We start from the raw sequence: 24,736 nt of genomic DNA on the forward strand, positions 1-24,736 counted from the left end.
GTGAGGGCTGTGCGAGAGGAATCTGCTGCAACGAAAAGTTCCTCTGCACCGATGTCTTTAAAGTTGTTTCGCTGACGGCCAGCTCAGCGGGTGTCGGTGCAGCGGTGATAGCCTGCAAGGGGGAGAGGGGGGAGGAGCCACATCTGCATGTGTCGGCACCACTTCCATCATGGTGCCGAAAGGTGCCAACTGAGAGGCAGGCAACTGGAAGCCCGAAGCCTCGGCACCGGAGCTTCGCACTACCCCTGCAGCCGCAGGCAGGTTTCGCACGGCGCCAGAGCCTGGTGCGTCAAAAGTGCTCAGCCGGGGGATCGCTGGGAGGGAGGTGGTAGACCTGCCGGAAGAAGCCTTCTCCCGCGAAGTTTGCTTTGCGGGTGACAGAAGGTGATTTTTTTTTTTGAAGTTTTCTTCGTCTTCTTAGAGGCGGGGGGCTGTGGTGTGGAGCAGAGCCGGAATCAGCACCTGGGTCTGAAGCTGACCGTAAGGATTTTTGCAACAGTAGCAGCTTTAGCCTCAACTCCCTGTCCTTTCGTGCCCTAAACTTAAGTTTGCTGCAGTGGGCACATTTTGGGGGGAAGTGGGACTCCCGCAAACATTTTATGCATTTTGAATGGCCATCAGATAGAAGGATGGCATCCTTACAATTAGAGCAGCGCTTAAAGCCTGGGGAGCCAAGCATGTCCGAAGTGGGTGCACTGACAGGAACTAAGAGAATTTTTGAGAGAGAAACTAACACCCACTACTGGTAACACTAATAACTAACACTAGTGGTAACAAAGTAACTATCTAAAAGGGTAAGAGTAACAAGGGAGAAAAAGTTTTCTAACGAGTCTTCTGAGTTCCGTCTCAGGCCAGGGACGGTAGAGAAGGAACTGAGGAGACCGGTCGTGCACGCGTACTATGAAGGTACACTCAGAGAGCGTGTGTGTGTGTGTGTTGGGGTGGGGGGGGTGGGGGGAGAGGCGAGCTCTGCACATGCGCGACCTGTACGAGTACTACTGTAAAAATCTCTGAGCGAAGGCACAGGGACGCACCAACACTTAGAGTGGAGCACCCACAGGGACAGCTCTCGAAGAAGAATGATGTTTTATTGGAAGATTTGTCTATTAAATACGATACCCAGTCATCCAGCATTAAGCTAAATGTTCTTTTATACATCTGTATGTTATGTCCTACTGAGAGTTATGCATTTGTCCATACAGTCACAGAAATTTTGGCCCATCACATATATGTACTTTACAAAAACACAAACTGCATTGTTCTATATTTACAGCTGTTTAACAGACTGACAGACAAATCTAAAGTTGTTTTTTTTAGTCTTTATTCAATATAGAGACATGAAGTCCCACTTAACTAAGTTATCCAACTTCCTCAGCAGACTTACAGAGAAATCAGTTAACTTTCCCTAAATCATATCCATTTAGGTAATACATCACAGATTTTTATCCATGATTTAAGCTGCTCCTATTTAATATTCTAACCTCTAAATGTATGGTTTCTTCATGCTGAATGTTTAAATTTAAGATCCGTACTATTACTTTGAATATTTACACACACACACACACACATCGATGATTTTTTTCCAATAAAATCAAGTGGTAAGACTAATGGAATATATGCAAAACATTTATGGAAGAAAGTTCTGAGAACCCATCCTTCAGAAACCTTCAGGTGGGATCTAAGGAACTTTGTACAGACATATACATTTCAATTATGTAACTACTTCATGAAATTCAACAAGTCACAGAGTTTTATACCTGCATAACTTCAGTGACGATAAACCTGATTTTCACTTGTGTCAACTTAAAGAAACCAAGCTCTTAACGTTTGTTTAGCATTCTGTATAAACCTTCCATCTAACTCGGTTGAACACATACCACAATTTACTACACATAACACATGCCACAATTTAAAAAAAAAAGTGTAATGACTCCAACTCTTAATCCCTACAACATTGCCGCTGTTTGCAATGTCTCTTGTTCTACTGCATATCATCAAACTGTGGACCAAAAAGAAAAGCTCCATTGCTTGCCAATACCTGAAAAGAATATTTGTGCAATCAATAGACAATAAGACATGCCAGAGACATTCACTATCAAATTAAGTATCTGTAGGAACTCAGATAGAAAGAGGAAAACTTTTCTGGCAAAAATCCTGTAGTCCATGAAAAACCTAACTGAAAATGGTGCTACAATTGAGCCCACATACACATAACCATTTTGGAACGCATCTTAAAATAATATTGTAGTTTGAATATAAAACCTACAGTTTGAAGGTCCAGAAACCTATGGCAAAGATTACACATACACAGTTGGAAATAGCGGAAATATACAGCTGAAGCAATCCAAACCACTATACTTCTATCTTCTACATCTCTTCTCTTCATGACTTAACACACTTGCCAGACTATTTTTCCAAACCACAAATGAGAGTTAGGTTCTCAAACAACAATGATTTTCAATAGAAATTGGACACCTAACTCCCCTTTGTAAGTCTGGTAAATTTTCCACATAGTTAAAGAAATATGCTGAATAAATTTTAAAACATTTTATTTTTTCTAAGGCTATTAACTTCAGACTCTCTTACCATGTGTGGAGGCTTATCTAGTAAGTGATGGCTTGAATTACTGTCCAACCATTAAGACATTCATAACTTTTAAACATAGTCTACATTTTCAACTTAATATGCTTGCCTGGTTCCTCCTGCTTTCCTATACTTCCCACTTGCTTTTGTATTTGTGCCCATTGCCTTTTGTCAGATCTGAATACTGACCCACTGGCAACATCTCTATATTGGGGAAAAATATAGTATAAAAACTAAGTGGAAAGGTCACACCATTAGATTCTTTCTAAATTCCATTCACAAAAGGCAAAAGTCTCTCCAGATGAGAGCTCTTAGAGAATAAAAAAAACCTGTTTTCTAAGTGACTAATTATATACACAAAATGTTCTTTATCTTGTCAGCTTTCCCATACTTTGAGAATCATAAAATCAGGCATAGATTAGACTGAGAAAATGAATACACGAGACCATAGAATACTAAACCAGCTGGGTTAATTTGATCTCAAATTCTCTATGGAAAGAGCCTTTGTGGTGAACCAAGTAAAGCTTACAGCTAGACCATAAACCATATTTTTCTTCTTTGTCTGTTCCAATGTTGAAATTATTTATTGCCACGTATGATATATGGGGACTCATCAACATTTGTTCTTTTCTTGCAAACCTGAGACTCGTCACTTCCCATCAGTGGTTTTACCAAAAAAGAAAGGTTTCTTAACATCTTTTTTCTTGTTTAGGACAATATATGTCTACATCTACTGTATATTTATGTAATGCAGACACAGTTCATGTAACTTTTTATTTTGGTATAATCCATAAACCAAAAAAGGAAATAAAATGCACCTAAAGCACAGTCGCTATATGGCCGCCTTTCAAATGACGGGAACTAACACAGAAGTCCAGTTAAACCAAGAGTCAAAATGTATCCCCTCATATGAAAATGGGTATATCTGCATTTGTACTAAAAATAAACTCTCCCCAGTGTAGCCTTCGTAGTGACTACTAAAACAATTAATCAGTATGATGCAAACAAACTTTGTGGCACCAGTACCCTATTCAGGAAGCTGGTAACAGCCAAAACTCTAATTCACCGCCCATCTCTCAGCAGGTGGATGCTTCCCCCTAGCTGGAACAAGGGGCTTTGTCCCCTCCCACCCTTCCCCTTCTCCATTCACTACACTGATAGCTCTTTATAGGAAGTAGCTCACCCATGTCAGTTTTTATATACACACACACATTGAATAGATTCGCTAGCAAATGGGCCTCTTTCTCAGTATTTTATAGCTTCCCCCCAAACCCAGAGTGAAAATTCCATTATTTTAAAGAGAAATTTTTCAAAGGGAAGAAATCAAACTTACTGTGAGTATTGCCTGGTTATCTTTCTTTCCTCAACATTTATTTTAATAACGTGTGTTTGTGCGTGTGTAAGTAAATCTAATAGCCAAAAGGCGATCAAATTAATAAAGCAGTGTTCTATAGAAAATATATTACACTATAAACTGAGATTTATAATTAAATCTTGATGTGTGATGCTATCATACCTAAACAAAAGTAAATAGGCTCTGAGAAAACAAATGTAAAAAAAGCATATTCATTTCTGTATTTATTTATTTTAAAGCTGGTGAAAGTTGTCAGTTTTCCAGCTTGCAGTGCTTAAAAAATTAATAATGGAAGAAATGTGTTTCTTACATTGGCTGTAAATTATCACAGCCTACTTCTAATCTAACCCTGCAACAGAGCTCATGCAAATGCCACGTACAGATTGTGACTCATACCATTGATGATCATCCGCCATTTTTAAAAAAGGGTGTTTTTGAAAAACTAACTACATGGAACAGGTATAAAGTTTAAAACTTACTCATTATATAATATGTGCACTCTACCCAACTGAAAAAAAGACTAACAGTTTCCTCCAATGAAACTCGGAAAGTGAAAGATGGTCAAGTTCCTTGTAAAGAGAAAGATTCCCCTGGAGTTCTCAAAGGAGGAAAGTACCAGCAGGCTCAAGGAATCCAAGCAAATCATAGTGACATAAGATATTTCACATATTTAAGTTGCTTTCTATGGAATTGCTGGCTTCTGTATTTCACATATTTAAGTTGCTTTCTATGGAATTGCTGGCTTCTGTATACCTCTGGATGGCATGAAACAAAACTGAAGGCAACATAATACTGGCCAATAGAATAACTTGTGATTACTGATTACTGATATTAGTTGACCTGTGTTGTGCTTTTCCATAACAATAAAAACAAGAAATAGGGAGAAAAAACAAAGTCAGATGAAACTAATAAATTCAAATGTAAAATCAAAGGACAAGTGAAGTATTTCATTTGTGAAACATTCTTCTAATAGTACAGTGAATTATTGAATGTCTTAGGAATAAGAAGATTCTATTAACTGGAATAAAATAACATTTAAAATGAAGGTCAAGCATCACACACACTGAACAAATCAAATACTTCCAACATATACCCATTTTGCTTAGGAATCGTAGGGGTCTTGAGTTGTAATTAACTACATTTCAACATGAGACAAATATTGGCTGGTAACCTTAAAACACAAACTTGCCTGGACTGTTGTAATAACGTTGATAAACTAAATTTTACATTTAAAGCCAGGTATCACATTTAATGTGTTTTTATAAAAGAAAAAGTCACCAGCTGACATTGTTCAATTTCTTAAATCGCTTCGGAGCCATTACAACAGAAATGCAAATGTATTATACACAATGAAGTGGTAAGAAACAACTGGCCCAAAGGTTGCCAAAATCAAAATGAAGATTAAGGACACAGTGGGCGTGAAGACTGAAGTATCCTGTAAACTCTCAGAGAAGCCGCCCCAGAAGAGGTCTTAGATGCACCATGAGGGCAAAGCAGCATAGTTTGTGTCATGAACCACTATGGATAAAGAGTACTTCTGTTACAAACGAGCACCGGGGGTGGGGGCGGGGTGGCCGAGAGGGAAGTAAAATCCACTAATATTGTATTGTGTTTATAATCCCTCCATATCAACCGATACAGTATCAGTGAAATTTAGGTACAAATTGAATAGGAGACTTTCATTGTTATCTACCAGAAACTGGATTCTTAGCAAACAACGTGTAGCCATTATTACTGTTAATAACTTGCAATAAAACAAAGTTACCTAGGGAACAAAACAAAATTATGAAGTTAAAGTACTGCAAAAAGTCATTTCTCAAACATAAATATCTCATTTTTAAAAGGAAGTAAATGAGACAGAGTAGAGTTAATACTAAGAATCAAGTATCTGAGGATTACTAAAGTACAAGTAACAAAAGTTTCAGCCAAAAAATATCTTAAGGAATCAAAAAGTTACTAAAAACAACACAATTCAACGATATTTTACAAGGAAAAATACTTTTTGTCTGACTACTGTATGATTTTCTTTTTATCCAATGTAAATTAGAATGGCCAAGATGTAAACTGCTGAAAAAAGGGGTCTACAATGGAAATGGCACAATGACCCTTATCTCTATCATCACTATCTGTTGTTTCTATAATAACTAACAGACATCCATAGGGCACTCTATCAGAAAACTCATCTTCACTTCCATTAATTTTCTTTCAGTTAAGCACATGCTAGTTTGGTGTATCACATAGCGAAAATGTACTGCTCTCAATTAATATTCTACGGTGAAAGTAATACTTCTAGCTATGCATTAATGACACCTTTGGTATAATTAACATTTTTGGTTTAGCCATCTCTTGGATTTTTATTCCAATGATTGTGTACGGTAATTAGTTTAATTTTTGACATCAACCGATAACAAAGGACATTTGATATATTCTGCAACCACCACCAAAGTAAACACCTTATTACAACCTAGATTATTACATAGAACAGTTTATTACTTTCTTTCCAAATCTACCAAAGAGAAAATTAGTTTTAAAATAATTTAAATGGAAATAGCAGTCCTAAAAAAAAAAAGTTTATTATGGAACAGTCCAACTAAAAAGAAGCAATTATACCTCAGATATAGTAACTGGAATTTAGCTGCAACCGTAATTAGCTATGCTTCAACAGTTATTTAATTCAGTAGAATACAATTTACAACATTAGTCAATTTACATGTACTATGTCAGCATCGGAGAGATTTATGCTGACAGCTATCCATAAACATATTATCTGAACTCTAAGAATTACCTTCCTGTATCTACATTGTGCAGGAATACTATGCATGCATAGTCTCCCTCACATATTAAGGACAAGTCGTTTCCTGCTTAAAGCATGAATTTCCGACTAGATGAAAATTCTACTGAAAAGTGAAAGCAATATTTGATTTAAAAACCTTCAGTCTTCTCTCTCTCTCTCTCTTTAAAACTGCTATTACTACATGATAGTATTTCCCAGCAGATTGTTTTTATTTTATCTGAAGTTGGCAAAATCTTTGTGCTAAATCCTTTGAGTCTACCTCTAGTGAAAGATGTCAGATCAGTGTTGTGTGGCAAAACTTTTATTTGAGAGGTACATGACAGAAAGGCTATCACCAAAACATATGAAGTTGCTATAAAAGTCTTCCGTGAGATTAATGTTCACCCTTTTAATTTTTGTACAGGTTATTTATTCCCTTTATTCCAAAGGAGTCAATTTACATAAATAAGCAAGGTTCAGTACAGGAGAAAAGATTTTAACTAAAAAAATATATGGTAAAAGATTAACAACTTCATATCTAGACACACTGGATGTCTAAATTAGCATAACACACAAAAGAAAAAAAAACAAAATGTTTGCCAAGCTTTAAAAAAATAATCAAGTTTAAATTATTCCTGTTTTAATTTGGTGGGGGTTTTTTTTTGGGGGGGGGGGCGGTGAGGGAGGGTTCAGAACTGAAAGCTTTTAATTTTAAAACAATCTGATAAAGTCATACTTTGGGATTATCCAGACTTTGGCAAATAAACTGTTCTCAAGACTTGAGGTTGCTTGTTTATATTTATATCCCCAGTTTGCACTGTTAGGTAGTACTGTAAGTCACTAGAACAAGAACGCCTACCGGAAGAATGCCCGTCATCCCTGTTAAATATTAACTAAGGACCCTCTCCTTACCATAAAGCAGCCTCCATATCTGCATGCACACTGAAGCCCTGCAGGCCTACTTGCCTGTGCAATTATGAAGGCTGCTCTCGGTTTCAAGGAAGTACTTCACCCTTGGTATCGACCCTGGTTTAAATAATATGAGTTTGCTTAAGAATGAGCTTGAACCTGTCATCCTAAAACAAGGACAAGATGGAAGAGGAAATCTTCCTTGACTGACACTCAATCAGGCAGGGAAATATTTTAAAGGAGCAGCATTGACCAAAGACATTACCGGAGGGGGGGGTTGACAGTTCCATTACAGCTGTAGAATAAAAACACCTACATCAAATCCTTCCCCACATTATTTTCCTCCAAAAGCTCAAGAGTCACCTATGATCTGGGGGAAATTTGACAACCATGATGGTGGCAAACAATAAGGTGGAAAGAAAAGCAATTTACTTTTACACACACACACACACACACACACACACACACATACACACACCACTTTGATTGCTGACGTCTAATCTGATGAATTTAGGCTGGTCAAAATTAGTTTCTCTTATCCTCTCATGAGAGTCGCCACAAGAGTAGGACACACCCTCAAAAACAACAGCTTCCTCACAAGCTCAGACCGGCAGCAGTTGACTTGGTTGATAGCAACCTCAGTTGCATGAGCACCACACCCCTTAAACCACTCTGCATCTCCCTGTCATGCAAAAGTTGTATCCTTTTCTTCTGCATCATGACACCCCTCCTTTTAATAAGAGCCACAATGTGTTGCCTGGCATGTCCTAGGGTATACACAAGTTTCTGCTACATTGCTCCCCAAAATCAATTACAGTGTTTTCGCATATGTAAGCAAAATGCCACACATTCCAATGCATGTTAAAGCATTCAACTGCTGCAGCCAAAGCATGCAACAGCTAGCATAGTTTCATGCACAAGCCAAATGTCAGCCAAGGACTGCAGAGAAGACCAAACAAACTTAATTGTTACAAGTATTACATCCTCTACTTATGTGTGTGTGATGGTGAGGAGGAAGCAGAACTGCAAAAAAGTGGAAAAAAATCAGAACAGTGCTAAGGAAACTAGGCATGGAACACTTGGTAACAGTAACAGGAGTCCTGTGCCCAATTCCCCATGTTCCAAATTTACTGCAATGTACATTATGTACTTAGTTAAACCAGGTTAATCCGTACTTCATCTATCTGCATGACTGTGCATATACAAGATTTAAGTGCTAACCAGTTTTAAAACATGTATTTATCAGTGATTTAATAATCTGCCATTTTTGCACTGTTTTAAAATCCACATAAAACTGGATCTTGCAAAGTGATTCAGATTAGCTATGTCTTGCATGTACTTACTATGGCATAACCAAATTCAATTATATTAAAACTATAGCTTTTGAAGGTTTCTTTGTGCCTGCAGTTTTGCAGTCACACAATCTTAGTTAAATATAGGATGGTTACAGATTGAAGCATAAGGAACCCATCTGTAATCATAAACATATTTTTCAGTACACTCAAAGACGACTGATGTATGTTCCCTTTTTACACTGGAACTATTTAATATTTCTGCCTATTTTTCTCTAAAACAGAGTCAGAGTTTAAAGGCAGAAGGGACCACCCAGATCATCTAGCCCAGTGGTTCTCCACCTTTCCAGACTATTGTACCCCATTCAGGAGTCTGATTTGTCCTGTGTACCCCAAATTTCACCTCACTTAAAAATTACTTGCATACAAAAATCAGACATAAAAATGCAAAAGTGTCACAGCACACTAGGACTGAAAAATTGCTTACTTTCTCATTTTTACCATAGAATTATAAAACAAATCAATTGGAATATAAATAGTGCACTTACATTTCAGTGTGCTACTTGAGCCTGTTTGTCACTTGTGAGCTTTGTCTGAAGCCCGACCCCCAGGCGACATGTAACTTAGTTTTCCGAGGCCCCCGGTGGCATGGGACCTGGGCAATTGCCCTGCTTGCCACCCCCTAATGCTGGTCCTCCACTTGTGATCCCGGGGCTGCAACCACTAGGTTGAGAAACAATGATCTAGATGATTTGAGTATCCCCTTAAAGACCTCTGCGTACCCCCAGGTCTACACATATCACTGGCCTGACCTCCAATGTATCACAGGTCAGCAGTATCACCCAGCACTGGCACAATAAACCTGACAACTGAAATTGAACCAAAATATTAGGAATTATTTCGGGAAAATTCTATGGCCTATACTACAGAGTCCTTTCTGGCCTTGAAATCTATGACTGGCAGGGAACTGGTTACATATAATATACCCAGATGATAACAACCATGCTTTTATTCCTCCCACCCCATAGGCCTTTGTAGACAACATTCTGGAGTGATCTCTGAGCCCAATCAACTATACAATACATTTGTTTTATCTAAATCTTTGGGGCACCTGAAGCTTGTGAGAAACCTCTAGTAAGTATCAGAGCAGGTTTAGCTCTGTTCTAATGTATATGATTTTGTAACTTCCTCCAAGGAGTGGTTACACTGATTAAGGATCAGCAGAAGACAGGAAATCTCCAGCAATATCCCTTCCTTCAGCCTTTGGGCACACAGACCCTTTATCATAAATGGGGTAATATTGAGTAGGCTACATTGGCTGAGTACCAGCTGGGGATTCTCACATGGTGGTGCACTCTCAGTTGTTTGTTTAGAGCAGCATTGCACAGAATCTGGCCCCAACTATGCACTTATAAAATAATAAAAGTTGTTATAGTTTAACCTTACCTTGCAAAGAAAGCTGATGTTAAACCCCAGCGATTGGGCATTTCTTGAGCCTGAATTCATGTAGTTTCCAACCAACAACACCAGCTCTAACCACCTATTAAAGCTCTCACTCTTCTTCAACTCCTCACAGGCTAGCGTTACTGCCATCATGCCAGGTCTGATGTTGTTTACATGTTCCTCAAACATAAGCTTGAAAAGGATGCCATTGAGGCGAGGCCGTAACATTTTCACTGAGCTCATCTGCAAGATGAAGAATGCTAAGTGAGAATATAGACAAACAGAACAAAAAGCTTTTCATCCAGTGTACCTCAATTTTATAAACAATATTGTCTCTTTCCAACATAAAGTCATACAGTACAACTGCATTCTCATTGTTTCAAGTAATATGTATCTCCAAATATAAGAGCTTTACCCAGAACAATGTCAATTTCAGTTTAACCAATTGCAACAACCTATTTAATATTAATAAAACATTTTCTAGAATTGGAGAGTTTTATTTAGGTAAATTGCAAAAATCACTGGCAACCAGCATTGTGCATTCGGCCAAAATACTTCCTCAAGGTGAAGTAGATGAATACCAGATACATGGAATGCTAAAAACTACAGATTAAATAAGACTCTCACGGTCACTAACATTCTGTCACTGACATCACAGTTCCAAAGAAATTACCTATTATTATTAACATTAAGTAGGCTTAACATTCTAAAACTACCTCTTACTTTTGGACTTGTTACATTTTAAAGTAACACTAGAAAATTATCTTACATTTTATAACATAGATGAAATATTGTATATGAAAAATTTCAAATCCCTTTTAAAATGTTCATGTTAAGTAATTACGTTATAATAAAGTCTTATGAGCTCACTTTTATGTACTGCATACATTTTGAAGCACTGCATACAGATTTCTCTTCAACAGTGCTTCTTGTGTTATCAGGTTTGGTTTTACACTGTATATTTCCAATAGCTATTTATATAGTGCTCATTAGTTCTATTTCCTGTGATAAAAATAACTCCAACACTGTACATAAAACCAACATGTAGCCACTTAAACACAATGTGCAGCAAACACTGAGAAAGAGTCTGCAGCTAGTAAATTCCCGTTAGATTCAGATAATTTTGCATGCCAATTGAACATAAATATTGCCATACTTTCATCAGACCAGTGGTTAGCTTAGTGAAGTATCCTGTCCTTGACCGCAATACCAAATGGTTCAGAAAAATATGCAAGAATCACCCAGCAAAGGGTGATTATGGAATAACGTGCAATAAGAAAAGTTCTTGCTAACCTCCCAACTTTCACATGTTGGCTTATTCCCAAAAGCGTAACTCTTCTAAAAAACTATTTAAAAAAAAAATCCTCACTGTAACTACTCTGGATATTCTTGTTAGCCACATAAATGTCCAATACAGGATTAAAAAAAAGTAAGCTCTTGGCTTCAATCTTGGGGCAAAGAATTCCAAATGTGAATGTAAAATTCCCTTAATATTTTTTTTAAAATTAATACTTGGTTGGGTTACTCTTAAGCTGCGTCTTCAGATGAAAATTAATTTCTCCCTCTTTCTTCCTGCAGCAATAATGTGACTAATAACCAAACACAAAGTTCTGCAAAATGTTCATCAATCCCCATAAGACTCTACTGAAACTGTCTGCCCTGGTCAATCAGGCACAGTCATATAATCTTGTCTTACCTAGATTAAATCTCAAACGTCTAAAATGTATACCAACAGAGGTTAAAAAAGTAAATTAATCATGGAGGAAGACGAACGGTGATGGAACAGCAGCTCATTTGTAAATAATTTTTGTATTAGCTGAAGGACAGCTATATCCATCACATTCACAGGTTTGTGTGTGTTTCTTTTTCCCGATCGCTTCTCTCAGTTGAGGTCTCAGTTGCACAAGCTGGCCTTCTCCCTGGAGCCAAGATCTGAGATCTTGTGAACATATGACGTGGGTTTTTTTGTTTGTTTGTTGTTTTGATTGGGATTTTTTGTTTGTTTTTAATAAACTGAGATCTAAAATGGATTACTTGTCATTTCTCCCAACTACTGTAGGCAATACTACCTTGAGTTGTGGTCTTAATAGTTGTTACTAACTATGCATGACAATTTGGGCCTCACTGATACTATCGAAGAGTGACTACCAAGAATAATTTCGCCCCAGAATCTAATAGGTGCTACTCTTCTTGCTGGGACCTTTCAAACTTACCCCCACCACAGAATGCTCCAGAAAGAGCTATATAATCAATGTATCACAGCAAATGATGATGAAAACTGGCAGAGGAAGGGGCAGAGCTTTCTGCTTGAGTCTATGATGAACTATGTAACTCCCTCTGAACTGGCCTCAGATTATGTTGCCTACTCTCCTGAGGAGAGTTACACAAAATTCTGGTACTTTGAGACCCTTGAAGCAAGAGCTAAGATTTGTGCAAAAAGACTTCAGAGAAATATCCAGCCAGGACACAGACTAGCTCCATTCTTTCTATTCCCCTAACTACTTGGATACAAGTGGTACACAATTAAACATTTGGATTTCAGTCTGTTGTCCTTTTGATGCATTTCTTTAAAAAAACAGTTAACTAAGATACCATGATCTTTACACTTTGGATATTTCTCAATAGCTACAGTTGTTCATGTTGCAAAGCAATCATTCACAATACCTCCAAACACTGCAGCTAGTCAGGAAGGAATCAGTCATGCACTACACCTTCAGGAATATACTCGTTAGTGATTCAATAACTTAGTCCCCCCGATCAATTTTGCTAGATTTATGGCTCACTGCCAAAAAATGTCCTTGCCTTTCTTATCCATCACAAATAATCTAACACTTCCTCTTACCTTCCAAATGGACTATTAAAACATTAGTGTAAATTGTGATGATTAAAATAGCAAAACACATAAAAAAGTTGTTTTAAATAACTTTATTGACTGATTGAGAGAGTTACTGCAAATCTTTTTAGAGATCTCTTAATACGTGAGACATATTAGAGCAGCAGTGCCCAAACTTTTCAGGGTTGTGCCCCCCCCCAAGCCTGTCTGTGCCCCCCTTCCATCTCCTCCCCTGAGCCAGGGCCAGGAGCAGGACTGCAACTGAGGGTGGACAAGGCCGGGAGTGAGGGGGCAGAGGCTGGAAGCAGAGCAGCCAAGTGCGACTACACTCCCACCCCAGGCCGGGAACGGAGCTGCAGCCAGCAGCAAAGACTGGGGGATGGTACAGGGCCAGCAGAAGAGATACACTGAGGCTGGGGACAGGGCCAAGTACAGGGCCAGACGCTGGGGATGCAGCTGGGGGAGGGACCGGAGCAGAGCTGGGGCATTGAGAGGCTGGGTGGCACTCCATCTCTGCCCACATGGGACTGGCCCAAGCCCCCCTGCCCTCCCCCGATGTATCTCCACACCCCCTAGAGGGGAGTGCTGTACAGCTTGGGGACCTCTGTATTAGAGACATTTACATGTGGAATTAATTGTCACAAAATTGAGGCCAAGAGCTTTTTTGACATTTATATGGCTAACAAGAATATCCAGAGTAGTAATAGTAAGGATTTAAAAAAAAAAAAAGTTATTGGAAGAGTTATGCTTCTGAGTGTAATCCAACAAGCATCTGCTGAGAGGTTAGCAAGAACTTTAGGTAATTTATAATTGGCAGAATTTCATTAATATATTATAATTCCTAATGTTAAGTTCTCAATGACATTGTAATGCCAACAGACCCCGGTCCTCAGCGGGCAGGATCGAACCTGGGAACTCTGGAGCTTAGAGCATGAGCCTCTACTGCATGAGCTAAAAGCCACTTTAGCTAAGGCTGCAGAGCAGACTCACTAATGACTCTCTCAGTGGTCTCGATGTCACTAGATGAGGCAGAACACCACACCCAGAAGGTATAAGGGTTACAACATCGCTACCACTAATATACATTAGTTATAGTAGGATCCAAATCCTTGCTGTGGAATAGTCCATAGAAAAAGTCATCATCCTCATAAAACTCAAAGTTTAAACCTGTGACTTTCCACTACATTCTTTCACCTGAAAGGAAGATTTGGTTGCTACTTAAAGTGGATATGGAAAGCCTGGATCCTGGAGCATTGACACAGAAAGCCTCTGAACTATTCCTCCCATTCTCTCTTATAACTGTGTGATACCTCTGAGCCCACCTAACCTGGAGTTACCTCAGATCCTCTTTAGACCTGATGAGTCATCCCTCAGTTACCTGGTAGCCTGAGTCTGACGACACAGCTACAATACTGCATAAGGCTGATGAGCTATCCCTGAGCCAGAGAACTTGATGAATCATCGGAAGGAATTACCAGCAGGTCTTGTGATGGGCTCCATACCATGCAACTAAGGTCCGGCTAATCCACAGTCAAGGACCCACCCATATGATCCATAGGTAGGTATATAGGTGCTGTCAAGGTTCCTCCCCCACTCTGAACTCTAGGGTACAGATGTGGGGACCTGCATGAAAAACCTCCTAAGCTTATCTTTACCAGCTTAGGTCAAAACTTCCCCAAGGTACAAAATATTCCATCCGTTGTCCTTGGACTGGCCGCTACCACCACCAAACTAATACTGGTTACTGAGGAAGAGCTGTTTGGACGCGTCCTTCCCCACAAAATACTTCCCAAAACCTTGCACCCCACTTCCTGGACAAGGTTTGGTAAAAAGCCTCACCAATTTGCCTAGGTGACTACAGACCCAGACCCTTGGATCTTAAGAACAATGAACAATCCTCCCAACACTTGCACCCCCCCTTTCCTGGGAAATGTTGGATAAAAAGCCTCACCAATTTGCATAGGTGACCACAGACCCAAACCCTTGGATCTGAGAACAATGAACAAGCATTCAGTTTCTTACAAGAAGACTTTTAATAAAAATAGAAGTAAATAAAAATGAAGAAATCCCCCCTGTAAAATCAGGATGGTAGATATCTTACAGGGTAATTAGATTCAAAAACATAGAGAACCCCTCTAGGCAAAACCTTAAGTTACAAAAGAGATACACAGACAGAAATAGTTATTCTATTCAGCACAATTCTTTTCTCAGCCATTTAAAGAAATCATAATCTAACACATACCTAGCTAGATTACTTACTAAAAGTTCTAAGACTCCATTCCTGGTCTATCCCCGACAAAGACCAGCATATAGACAGACACAGACCCTTTGTTTCTCTCCCTCCTCCCAGCTTTTGAAAGTATCTTGTCTCCTCATTGGTCATTTTGGTCAGGTGCCAGTGAGGTTACCTTTAGCTTCTTAACCCTTTACAGGTGAGAGGAGCTTTCCCCTGGCCAGGAGGGATTTCAAAGGGGTTTACCCTTCCCTTTATATTTATGACAGGTGCCTAAGGGAAGCAGTCTCTCTAGACTGCTTAATATCACTAGCTGGCCTTGTTTAGAAGGTATGTATTATTTGGTGTATAAGAATAATAGCATACAAAGATAAAATGATTAAAAGCTACAGATCACAAAACAGCACTATAGTGATTTGAGTTTGATTGAAATGAGCAACATTTGTCAAGAATGATTCATTGCAGCATTTTAGCTGACTTGAATTCTTTGTTTTTATAATTCATTCCATAAAATAGTGTGGGACCATTGATCATGATATTCCACGCTGTGTGATATTCCATGATAATCCACGCTGTGGATTTATTTGTTATGAGGTCGTTGTCTACCAAAATACCATCAAAAGATTCTCATTTCTTTAGTTGATCTATACTATATTTAAAATATGTCATGATGACTTTAGTGAGAGCAGTTACAAAAGGGTTATTTCCCCACAGAGTTAGGGATGCTTTTGCTTATGTATTATGTTCTTTACATTTCACTATTTATAACAGGAGTGGGCAAACTTTTTGGCCCAGGGGCCACATCTGGGTGGGGAAATTGCTTGCAGGGCCATGAATGCAGGGGCTGGGGCAAGGAGTAGGGGTGAGGGAGGGAGTGCGGTGTGCAGGAAGGGGCTCGTGGCAAGGGGATGCAGGCTGTATGAGGGGCCTCAGGGAAGGGGGTTGGATTCCGGAGGGGGTGCACAGTGCGGGAGGGGGCCCAGGGCAGTGATGCAGGGAGTGTGAAGTGTGGGAGGGGGCTCAAGGCAGGGGGTTGGAGGGCGGGAAGCAGGAGGGGTTCGGGCTCTGGCCCAGCACTGCTTACCTGGAGCAGCTCCGGGGAGGGAGTGGCTCCCTACCTGCCCTGGCCCCGCGCTGCTCTGGGAAGTGGCCAGCACCATGTCCCTGCGGCCCACGGCAGTGAGGGGGCAGAGGGCTCCGCGTGCAGTCCTTGCCTCTGGGTACCTCCCCTGAAGCTATCATTGGCCGTGATTTCCCGTTCCCGAGCAATGGGAGTTTCAGGGGAGGTACCTAGAGTCAAGCCTCCCCCAAAGCTCCCACTGACCACGGTTCCCCGTTCCCGGCCAATGGGAGCTTCGCGGGAGGTAGCCACAGGCAAGGGCAGTGCGTGGAGCCCTCTGCCCCCTCCCCTCCCCCCCGCCAGGGACGTGGTGCTGGCCACTTCCGGAAGCAGCACGGGGCTGGCAATCCCGCGGGCCGGATCCAAAGCCCTGAGGGGCCAAATCTGGCCCGTCGGCCGTAGTTTGCCCACCTCTCACTTATAAGAATGGCAAAGAGCATTTCTTCCAAATCTCTCTCATTCTGTCACCATACACACACACACACCACTTGAGATGAACATGGTAGGGGAGTAAGAGGACTTCTGGCAGATCCTGGAACTTTTTTCCCCAGGAGTAAAAATTATTAGGTTGGACATGTTGCAATGCAGGGTGTGGCGGGCAACTGTGAAGCCTCTCAGATGGATGAGACTGGTTAGTATGTAAAAGGGAGGTGGACATATTTAATAGGCAGCAGAGGGGCATCAGCAATTTCTCATGTGGACACAGCACCAGAACTATTCAGGTAGGATAATTTGTCAGACTTGGAGCTGTCATGTTTTTGGCAGACATCAAAGATGGCATTAGTAGGTGTCTGGGACCACTGCTAGACATTAGGAGGGAGAAGGGGGCGGGGAGCCAGCCCAGCTAATTACTGACAGCTCCTTGTGGTGAATGTCCAGGTATTCCATAGGGAAGGGATATGGTGACCATATAAAATGGATTGGTAAAGGTTTTAAAGGAGGTATTCCTTACAGGATCAGAAACGGGGAGGACGGGGAGCAGGAGTTCGCGGCATCTATAACTGGTATGGCAGAGAATCAACCCACCTCCTTTACAGTCCCCCTTAACACTCATTCTAGGGTGCGATGCTGGCAGACCAAATGCCAGCTCACGCCAAAGCTCCAGGCCAATTCACCTGTGTATTAGAACAGATCAAAATGATTGTTATATGTATAAGAATGTATTTGGTGTTTAAACTTACACACATTGTTTTCACTTATCTGTATCCTGTTATAATGTAACAGCAAACACTTACATTGCATATACCCCTGTAACTAAATAACCCATCAAACAAGAAAGAAGCTTTGTGTAATGGAAATGAAAAACTTCAGCAGGAAAGTGCTAATTTGTGCACATCTGAAGAAAAGTGATCATCACACACAAATACCAAAGACTCTAAATGTGCTCCTCTCTCTCCACCCATCAAAGAAAGAGCCAGCATAGGTGGTGACCCTGTCAGCTTGTTTTCTGTGAGAAGAAGCTATCAGTATGGATTCAGGGAAAAAATCATCCGTGTCTGGACTGTTTAGATTCTAAGAGGGCAGAATGATGCAACAAGAAGACAGAGATACCCAGAATTATTTTGGGTATCCCTGGGAGACTTTTGGGAAACTAATAGATTACTACAACTCCACCACCATTAGAAATTATAGACTGTGACTCACCTGTATGTGTATTTACCTGCTTTAATTTCCCAATAACTCATTTCCTTTTCCGAGTTAATAAATTATATTTAGTTTACTATAGAATTGGCTACCAGCATTGTCTTTGGTATGAGAGCTAGAATGCAACTTGACCTGGGTGAGTGACTGGTCTCTTGGGAATGGGAGTAATCAGAAATTTGTGATTTTTGATATAAATGGCCATTTATCACTAAATCCAGATTGTCTGGATGGCAAGATAGACTGGAGAGTCTAAGCAAACTCTCTGTGACTCCAATATAAGGCTATTGCCGCATTTTGGGAATTTACATTTTGTTCTACATTGGTGAAATCTAATTACAGAACACAACACCAGTTTGGGGTGTCTGCTCTGTTTTTGACAATCTGCTCTGAGGCACTCATGTCATGAGTAACTCCAGACAGCGTGAAAGACAGTGGCGAATTAGCCACTTGGCCAATGAGGCCTGTGCCCAGGGGCCCCAGCCAATTGGGGGCCCCGGAAAAAAAGAGCATCCGAGTACTCTGAACCACTCTGTCTGCCCAGCGTTCCAGCTGGGGCACAGGGTTGGGGTGCAGGGGCTTGCTCCATTCCATCCCCGCAGTGCTCCAGCCAGGGAGTGGGAGTAGGTACTTGCTGGGTGGGCAGAGCACTGGGTGCGTGGGCAGAGCAGACGAAGCCCCACGACCTGACCCCACGCCCCGGAAGGAGCTCCAAGTGGAACGGGGCAAGTCCCCATGCCCCAACCCCATTTCCCCGGCAGGAGTGGGGGGATGGAGGGGACTGTAAGCGGAAGGTATGGGCAGGGCCTCCCACTTGCTCTGGTCCATGGATCCCACAAAACCTTAATCTGCCCCTGGTGACAAAGGGTCCCAGCAGCGGGTTGGCTGGGGACGAGGATGAGTAAAGGGGGAGGGCTCAGAGCAGCCCCTCTCCCAGTCATATGTAAATAATTAGGGAATCACCAGCACTGTACACTTTTATCTGCTGGATACTCCCAGATGTTTAGGAATGAAGTTGCAACTTAATTAAACCACACATGCAGTGTCTCCTGTCCTTCTGGCATAGCTGGACAATGTTTGCTGAGAGTGTGTGTGTGTATATATATATATATATATGTATATATATATATATATATATATATATAAAACAGTAAGATGGTGGGAGACCCTGGGAACAATACACAGATTATGCCTGTACGAACAGCATGAAGAGGACAATGGGACTCTATAGGAGCACATGGGAGAGGAATGCAACTCTCCCAGGGGCTGGGAGAAAGGTGGATCTGTGGAATAAATGGGATGCATTAAAGCTCTGCAAGACAAGGGTGGGCCGCATACAGGGGATGAAACATATCATTGCTGGTAGCTCTCCATGTGCACATAACCTGATCTACACTGAAAATTTAGTTTGATATAGCCACAGAGCTTAGGGATATAAAAATCCACACCTCTGAGCACCATAGATATTCTGACCTAAGCCCCAGTGTAAATGTAGCCAAGTCACTGAAGAATACTTCCGTCAACCTAGCTACCTTCACTCATACCTTCACTCATCCATTGCTGTACACTACAGAGTTATGCCAGTGTAGCTATGGTGCTATAACTATATTCCTCATACCTAAAATGTGGCCTAACTTTTAACACCAAGTGCTACTTTAACATTCTGATAAATCTCCCCGGCGCCCTACCAAACAAAAACAAAATGAAACAGACAGTAACCTTGGTAGTACCAGTATCCTTAAACTGGTAATATATGAGACACCAGTGTCAGTCCTTTGGATGCAGCCACACCCGAATCAATTAAAATGTTAAAATATCTTAAATTTGCATATTGTACTTTGTATAAAACACTGCTTCCTCACCAGCCTGGAGAGATAGCAGCCACACCTTAGTCCCTCTTTAGTCCCTCTTTCTTGGCTTCATTCATTGTCCAAAATGACCACAAACTCACAAAAGGCAAACAAAGCTTCCAGCTGGTGCTTTCTACCCAGCCATGACAGGAAGGGCTGACCACCTGGAGTCTTCCCTCATCAGTGACTACTACAGAAGACTGTCCCTTCCTGCAGCTTCTTCCTGCAGCCACCCCTCAATTAAGGCAATTATTGTTTTTTTATGATCACTCATTACTTTCCCAGCTAGGTCTTTTTGGCAAATTGCCGGCACTACTATGATGGGTCCTGCGCTTTCTCTTCTTGTGGGTGGGGTTCAGGGCACCATTTCTTGCCCTGGTCTGGGTTATCAACTGTCCCACTAGTATCCCAAAGAACAGGAGTGGAGAGGGAGGGACCAGGGCCCAGCGCCGGCTCCAGGCATTAGCATTCCAAGCAGGTGCTTGGGGCGGCAGTTAGAAACGGGCGGCAGTGTTTTCGCGGTGGCGGCAAATCAGCAGCAGCCCCTCTGTCCTGCCGGCAATTTGGTGGCAGCTTCTCTGTTCCGCCGGCCACGGCAGCAAATCGGCGGCAGCTTCTCCCTTTTGCCGGCCGTGGCGGCAGTTTTTTTTCACTGCTTGGGGCAGCAAAAACTGTACAGCCGGCCCTACCCGGGCCCACCCTCTACTCCAGGTCCCAGCCCAGGGGCCCTAGGGATAGCAACAAACCACTTGAACTAGTGATTCCTTCCCCGGGCTACTTCCCTCTCCGGCCCTTCAGCTTGTGGGGCTTCATGCCCTCTCTGCGCAAGCTGCGTTTCCCTTTACCTAGGGTCTTGGTCTTCAAGCCTGCCACAGCACTTCTCCAAACTCTCCTCTGCTCCAACACCAAACCACTCTGCTTCAACTCCTCCCCCTGTCTGATTTAAGCAGGGGGGTTTATCAGGTGACTGGCTTCAGGTGCTCTAATTAATCTCTCTACAGAGGAATAAGGCTCTCATCATCCTGGGGCTTACATATCTCCCCTCTATCACTCTCCTGCTGCCCTCTGGCCATGCTGTATCACATATTCACTCTACGCCCCGACCCCTCCAGCTCAACACCATGGGGTTGGGCTACTTCGGACGACAGGCAGTGCTGTCGTGACAGGCCATCAGCGTTGCTGTGTTGGCTTCTGGCCCTATGCTGTACCCGGCAATGAAAGGGTTGCAGGGATAGGAACCATCTAGTCACACTTGTGTTCTTCTCCTTGTTTCTGTGCATCCACTGGAGCGGGGCGTGGTCTGTCAAGAGGGTAAATCGCCACCCCAGTAGGTAGTAGCGGAGAGTCTCCATGGCCCATTTTACCGCCAGACATTCCTTTTCAACAACAGCGTACTTTTGTTCCCTGGGGAGGAGTTTCCAGCTGAGGTATAGGATCGGGTGTTCCTCCTCCCCTACCATCTGTGAAAGGACGGCTCCTAGCCCTACCTCCCAGGCATCTGTTTGTAGGACGAATTCCTTTTCAAAGTCTGGAGCTATGAGTACTGGACAACAGCAAAGGGCTGTCCTTAAATCTGCAAATGCTCCTTCCGCCGCATCAGTCCACTTTACTATCTCGGGGCCTTTATCAGGTCCATCAACGGCCCTGCTCTCATGGCGAAATGAGGGATGAATCTCTGATAGTATCCTACTATCCCTAGAAACCGGCTTTTTGAGGACCGATCAAGGCCAACCCTGTATTGCCTCCACTTTGTTCCACTGAGGTTTCACCAAGCCTCTCCCTACTACATACCCGAGATATCTGGCTTCAGCTAGCCCTATCATGCTCTTGAGGGGGTTGGAAGTGAGGCCGGCCTTCCGCACAGCGTCTAGCACCACTTCTATTTTTCCTAGGTGTGTTTTCCAGTCAGGGCTATGGATGACTATGTCGTCTAAATAGGAGGTGGCATACTTGGCACGGGGTCGCAACAATCTGTTCATAAGTCGTTAGAATGTTGCAGGGGCCCCATGGAGTCCGAAAGGGAGGACAGTGTATTGGAACAGGCCATCAGGTGTAGAGAAGGCAGTCTTCTCCTTGGCATTCTCGGCCAGGGAGATTTGCCAATATCCTTTGGTCAGGTCCATGGTGGTTAGGTATCAGGCCTTGCCTAACTAACCAACTAGCTCGTTGATGCATGGTATCGGATATGCATCAAATTGGGTTACTTCATTCAACTTCCGGAAGTCGTTGCAAAACCTCGGGGTGCCATCAGGCTCGGGGACTAGGATGATAGGGCTGGACCACTGGCTGTGGGATTCTTCAATAACCCCGAGTTCCAGCATCTTCTTCACTTCCACCCGAATTTCTTCCCTTTTAGTTTCCGGTATTTGGTATGGTCTTATCATCACTCTTACTCCGGAACTGGTGACGATATGATGTTGGACCAGTGTCGTACGGCCTAGCTGTGTACAGAATACGTCTTGGTTCTGTTGGATCATATCAATGACATCTGTTCATTTTTCTGGGGTTAATTCGGGAGATATCCTCATCTGCCCCTGTGGGTCATCTGTCTGGGGTGGAGCTCCCTGAATGACCAGACACGTCTCCCGGTCACGCCAGGGCTTCAGTAAGTTGATGTGGTAGACCTGCTCTGGTCTTCAGCAGTCTGATTGTCTGACCTTATAGTCCACCTCCCCAATGGCTTCTTCTATCTCTTACGGCCCATGCCAGCTGGCCAGGAGTTTGCTTTCTGCTGTCGGCACTAGCACCATCACCCGTTCTCCTGGTTGAAATCTCTGTACTTTCACCCGGAGGTTGTAATATGTCCACTGGGCCTCTTGTGATTTTTTCCAAATGTTCTCGTACTATAGGGGTTAATCGAGTTATTCGCTCGCTCATCTGTGTCATTTGCTGTCCTGATCTGACCTAATTCCAGGGGACCTATTTCTACTCCGCCCCCTGGGTTGCCCCTACTTGGGCTAGGAACCGCCTCTGAGTCCTCACTGGCCTGAATTGTCTCCTGGCCTCCTGAACGGGTTCGCCAACCAACAAGGAAGGCTTTCTGGTTCTCTGCTAGAATCGTGGTCCCTAATCTTTTATCTGCCCTCCTTTCCAGTCTAGACTTGCAGGGTTTCCCGGGGGATGAAAATAACTCTGGGGCAAATCCAGCAAAAACTGGGGTGAGGCCATCTGTAGGTGCCTCAGTCTCAGCCCGGGAGTTGCTACCCACCCCTGGCTCTACTGGGGGGAGTAAGCTCTCAAACCCGGGGAAGTCCCTACCAATTAAGACCGGGTAGGAGAGCCTGGGGACCACCCCTGCAGTTACCCTCATAGTGTTCCCCTGGATCTCAATCCATACTGGGATTGTGGGGTGAAAATTTATGGTGCCATGAATGCACGTTACCCCTGTGTTTTTGGCCCAGGTTAGTTGGTCTTACCCCATCAACTTCCTTGAGACCAGCGTGACAGCACTCCTGGAATCCACTAATGCTATGGTCTCAATACCATTCATTTTTACCAACCTTGTATACCCACGCGGGGTCACTGCGACCCCTACCAGGCTGATTAGGCCACATTGCTCCCCATAATCTCCCAGACTGCACTGCATTGGCTCTTCCCTGTTGGGGCATTGGGTCGCTATATGCCCCAATTCCCCACACTCGTAACACCGACCCCTTACCCCGGTTGATGCCCTCTGCCTGGGGCTATTTGGCCGCCCGCCCCAGCCCTCTGTTCCCAAACCCCCAGGTCCCTTCTTGGCCTCAGACCATTCCCTGGTGTCTTTCCTCCCAGTTACAGTTCTCCTGGAGTTCTCGACAGTCTGGAGCCTTGGGTTGGGACTGGCTTCCTGGTTTGCCATGTATCACCTCCTTGGGTCTGGAACAGTTCATGGACTGCCAGCTATCTTTCCACAAGGGAGACCAACTTATCCTAGGTGGAGGGGTCATTCTGGCCAACCCAAGCCCAGAGGCCTGGTGGTAGCCCCCTCATATACCGATCCAACACCGGGAGCTCCATCATTTTCTCAGAACTGAGGACCTGAGGGTGCAGCCATTTCCGAGTCAGGTGGATCAGGTCAAGCAATTGCGATCGAGGTGCCTTGTCCTCTGTATACTGCCACTCATGGAACTTCTGGGCTCGCAACGCCATCATTACTCCAGATCTGGCCAGGATCTCTGCCTTCATCTGGGGGTAATCTGCTGCACCATATTGTAGTAGACCTTCTGGGCCTCCGCACACAGGAACAGGGCGAGGATACCAGACCACTGATCTCGGAGCCAGGCCTCCCGCAGGGCTGCTCTCTCAGAAGCCAGGAGGTATTCCTAAACATCATCCTCCCGTGTCATTCTCTGTAGGCAGTGGCTAGCCCATATGGTCCAGGTCCCGTCGCAGTTATGGTTCATCTCCATAAGGGCCTTCATCTGGTTCATCAGTTCCTGCAGCAGGGCTCAGTCCTGGGAAGCTTGACTCATCAACAGACGATTAGTCTCCTGCTGCACCTAAGTCGCCTCCTGTTGGTCAGTTGCTTGGACCCGGGTAGCCTCCTGCTGGCCACGGTGGCTTGTATTAGGGCCTTGACCATGTCGTTCATTTTAGGGATGGGATGGTTTTGGCTAACCCTAGTTTAAGTCCACAGTGCGGTAATCCCGCCCCTAACACCACGTGTGGCAAATTGCCGGCACTACTATGATGGATCCCGTGCTTTCTCTTCTTGTGTGTGTGTGTG

General features: G+C 43.0%; 1 protein-coding gene across 3 annotated transcripts in view; it reads right to left on the minus strand.

The window, feature by feature from the left end:
* The window catches only part of DIAPH2 (diaphanous related formin 2), an 837,317-nt gene that overhangs the window by 446,260 nt on the left and 366,321 nt on the right, over nt 1–24,736 (minus strand). For all 3 annotated transcript variants that reach the window (XM_077825677.1, XM_077825676.1, XM_077825675.1), the window contains one exon: nt 10,358–10,597. In XM_077825677.1, the coding sequence (XP_077681803.1) occupies nt 10,358–10,597 (240 nt within the window). The remainder of the gene's footprint in view (nt 1–10,357; nt 10,598–24,736) is intronic.

This window comes from Eretmochelys imbricata, chromosome 9 (assembly GCF_965152235.1).
Source record: "Eretmochelys imbricata isolate rEreImb1 chromosome 9, rEreImb1.hap1, whole genome shotgun sequence".
NCBI classification, from domain to species: Eukaryota; Metazoa; Chordata; order Testudines; family Cheloniidae; genus Eretmochelys; species Eretmochelys imbricata.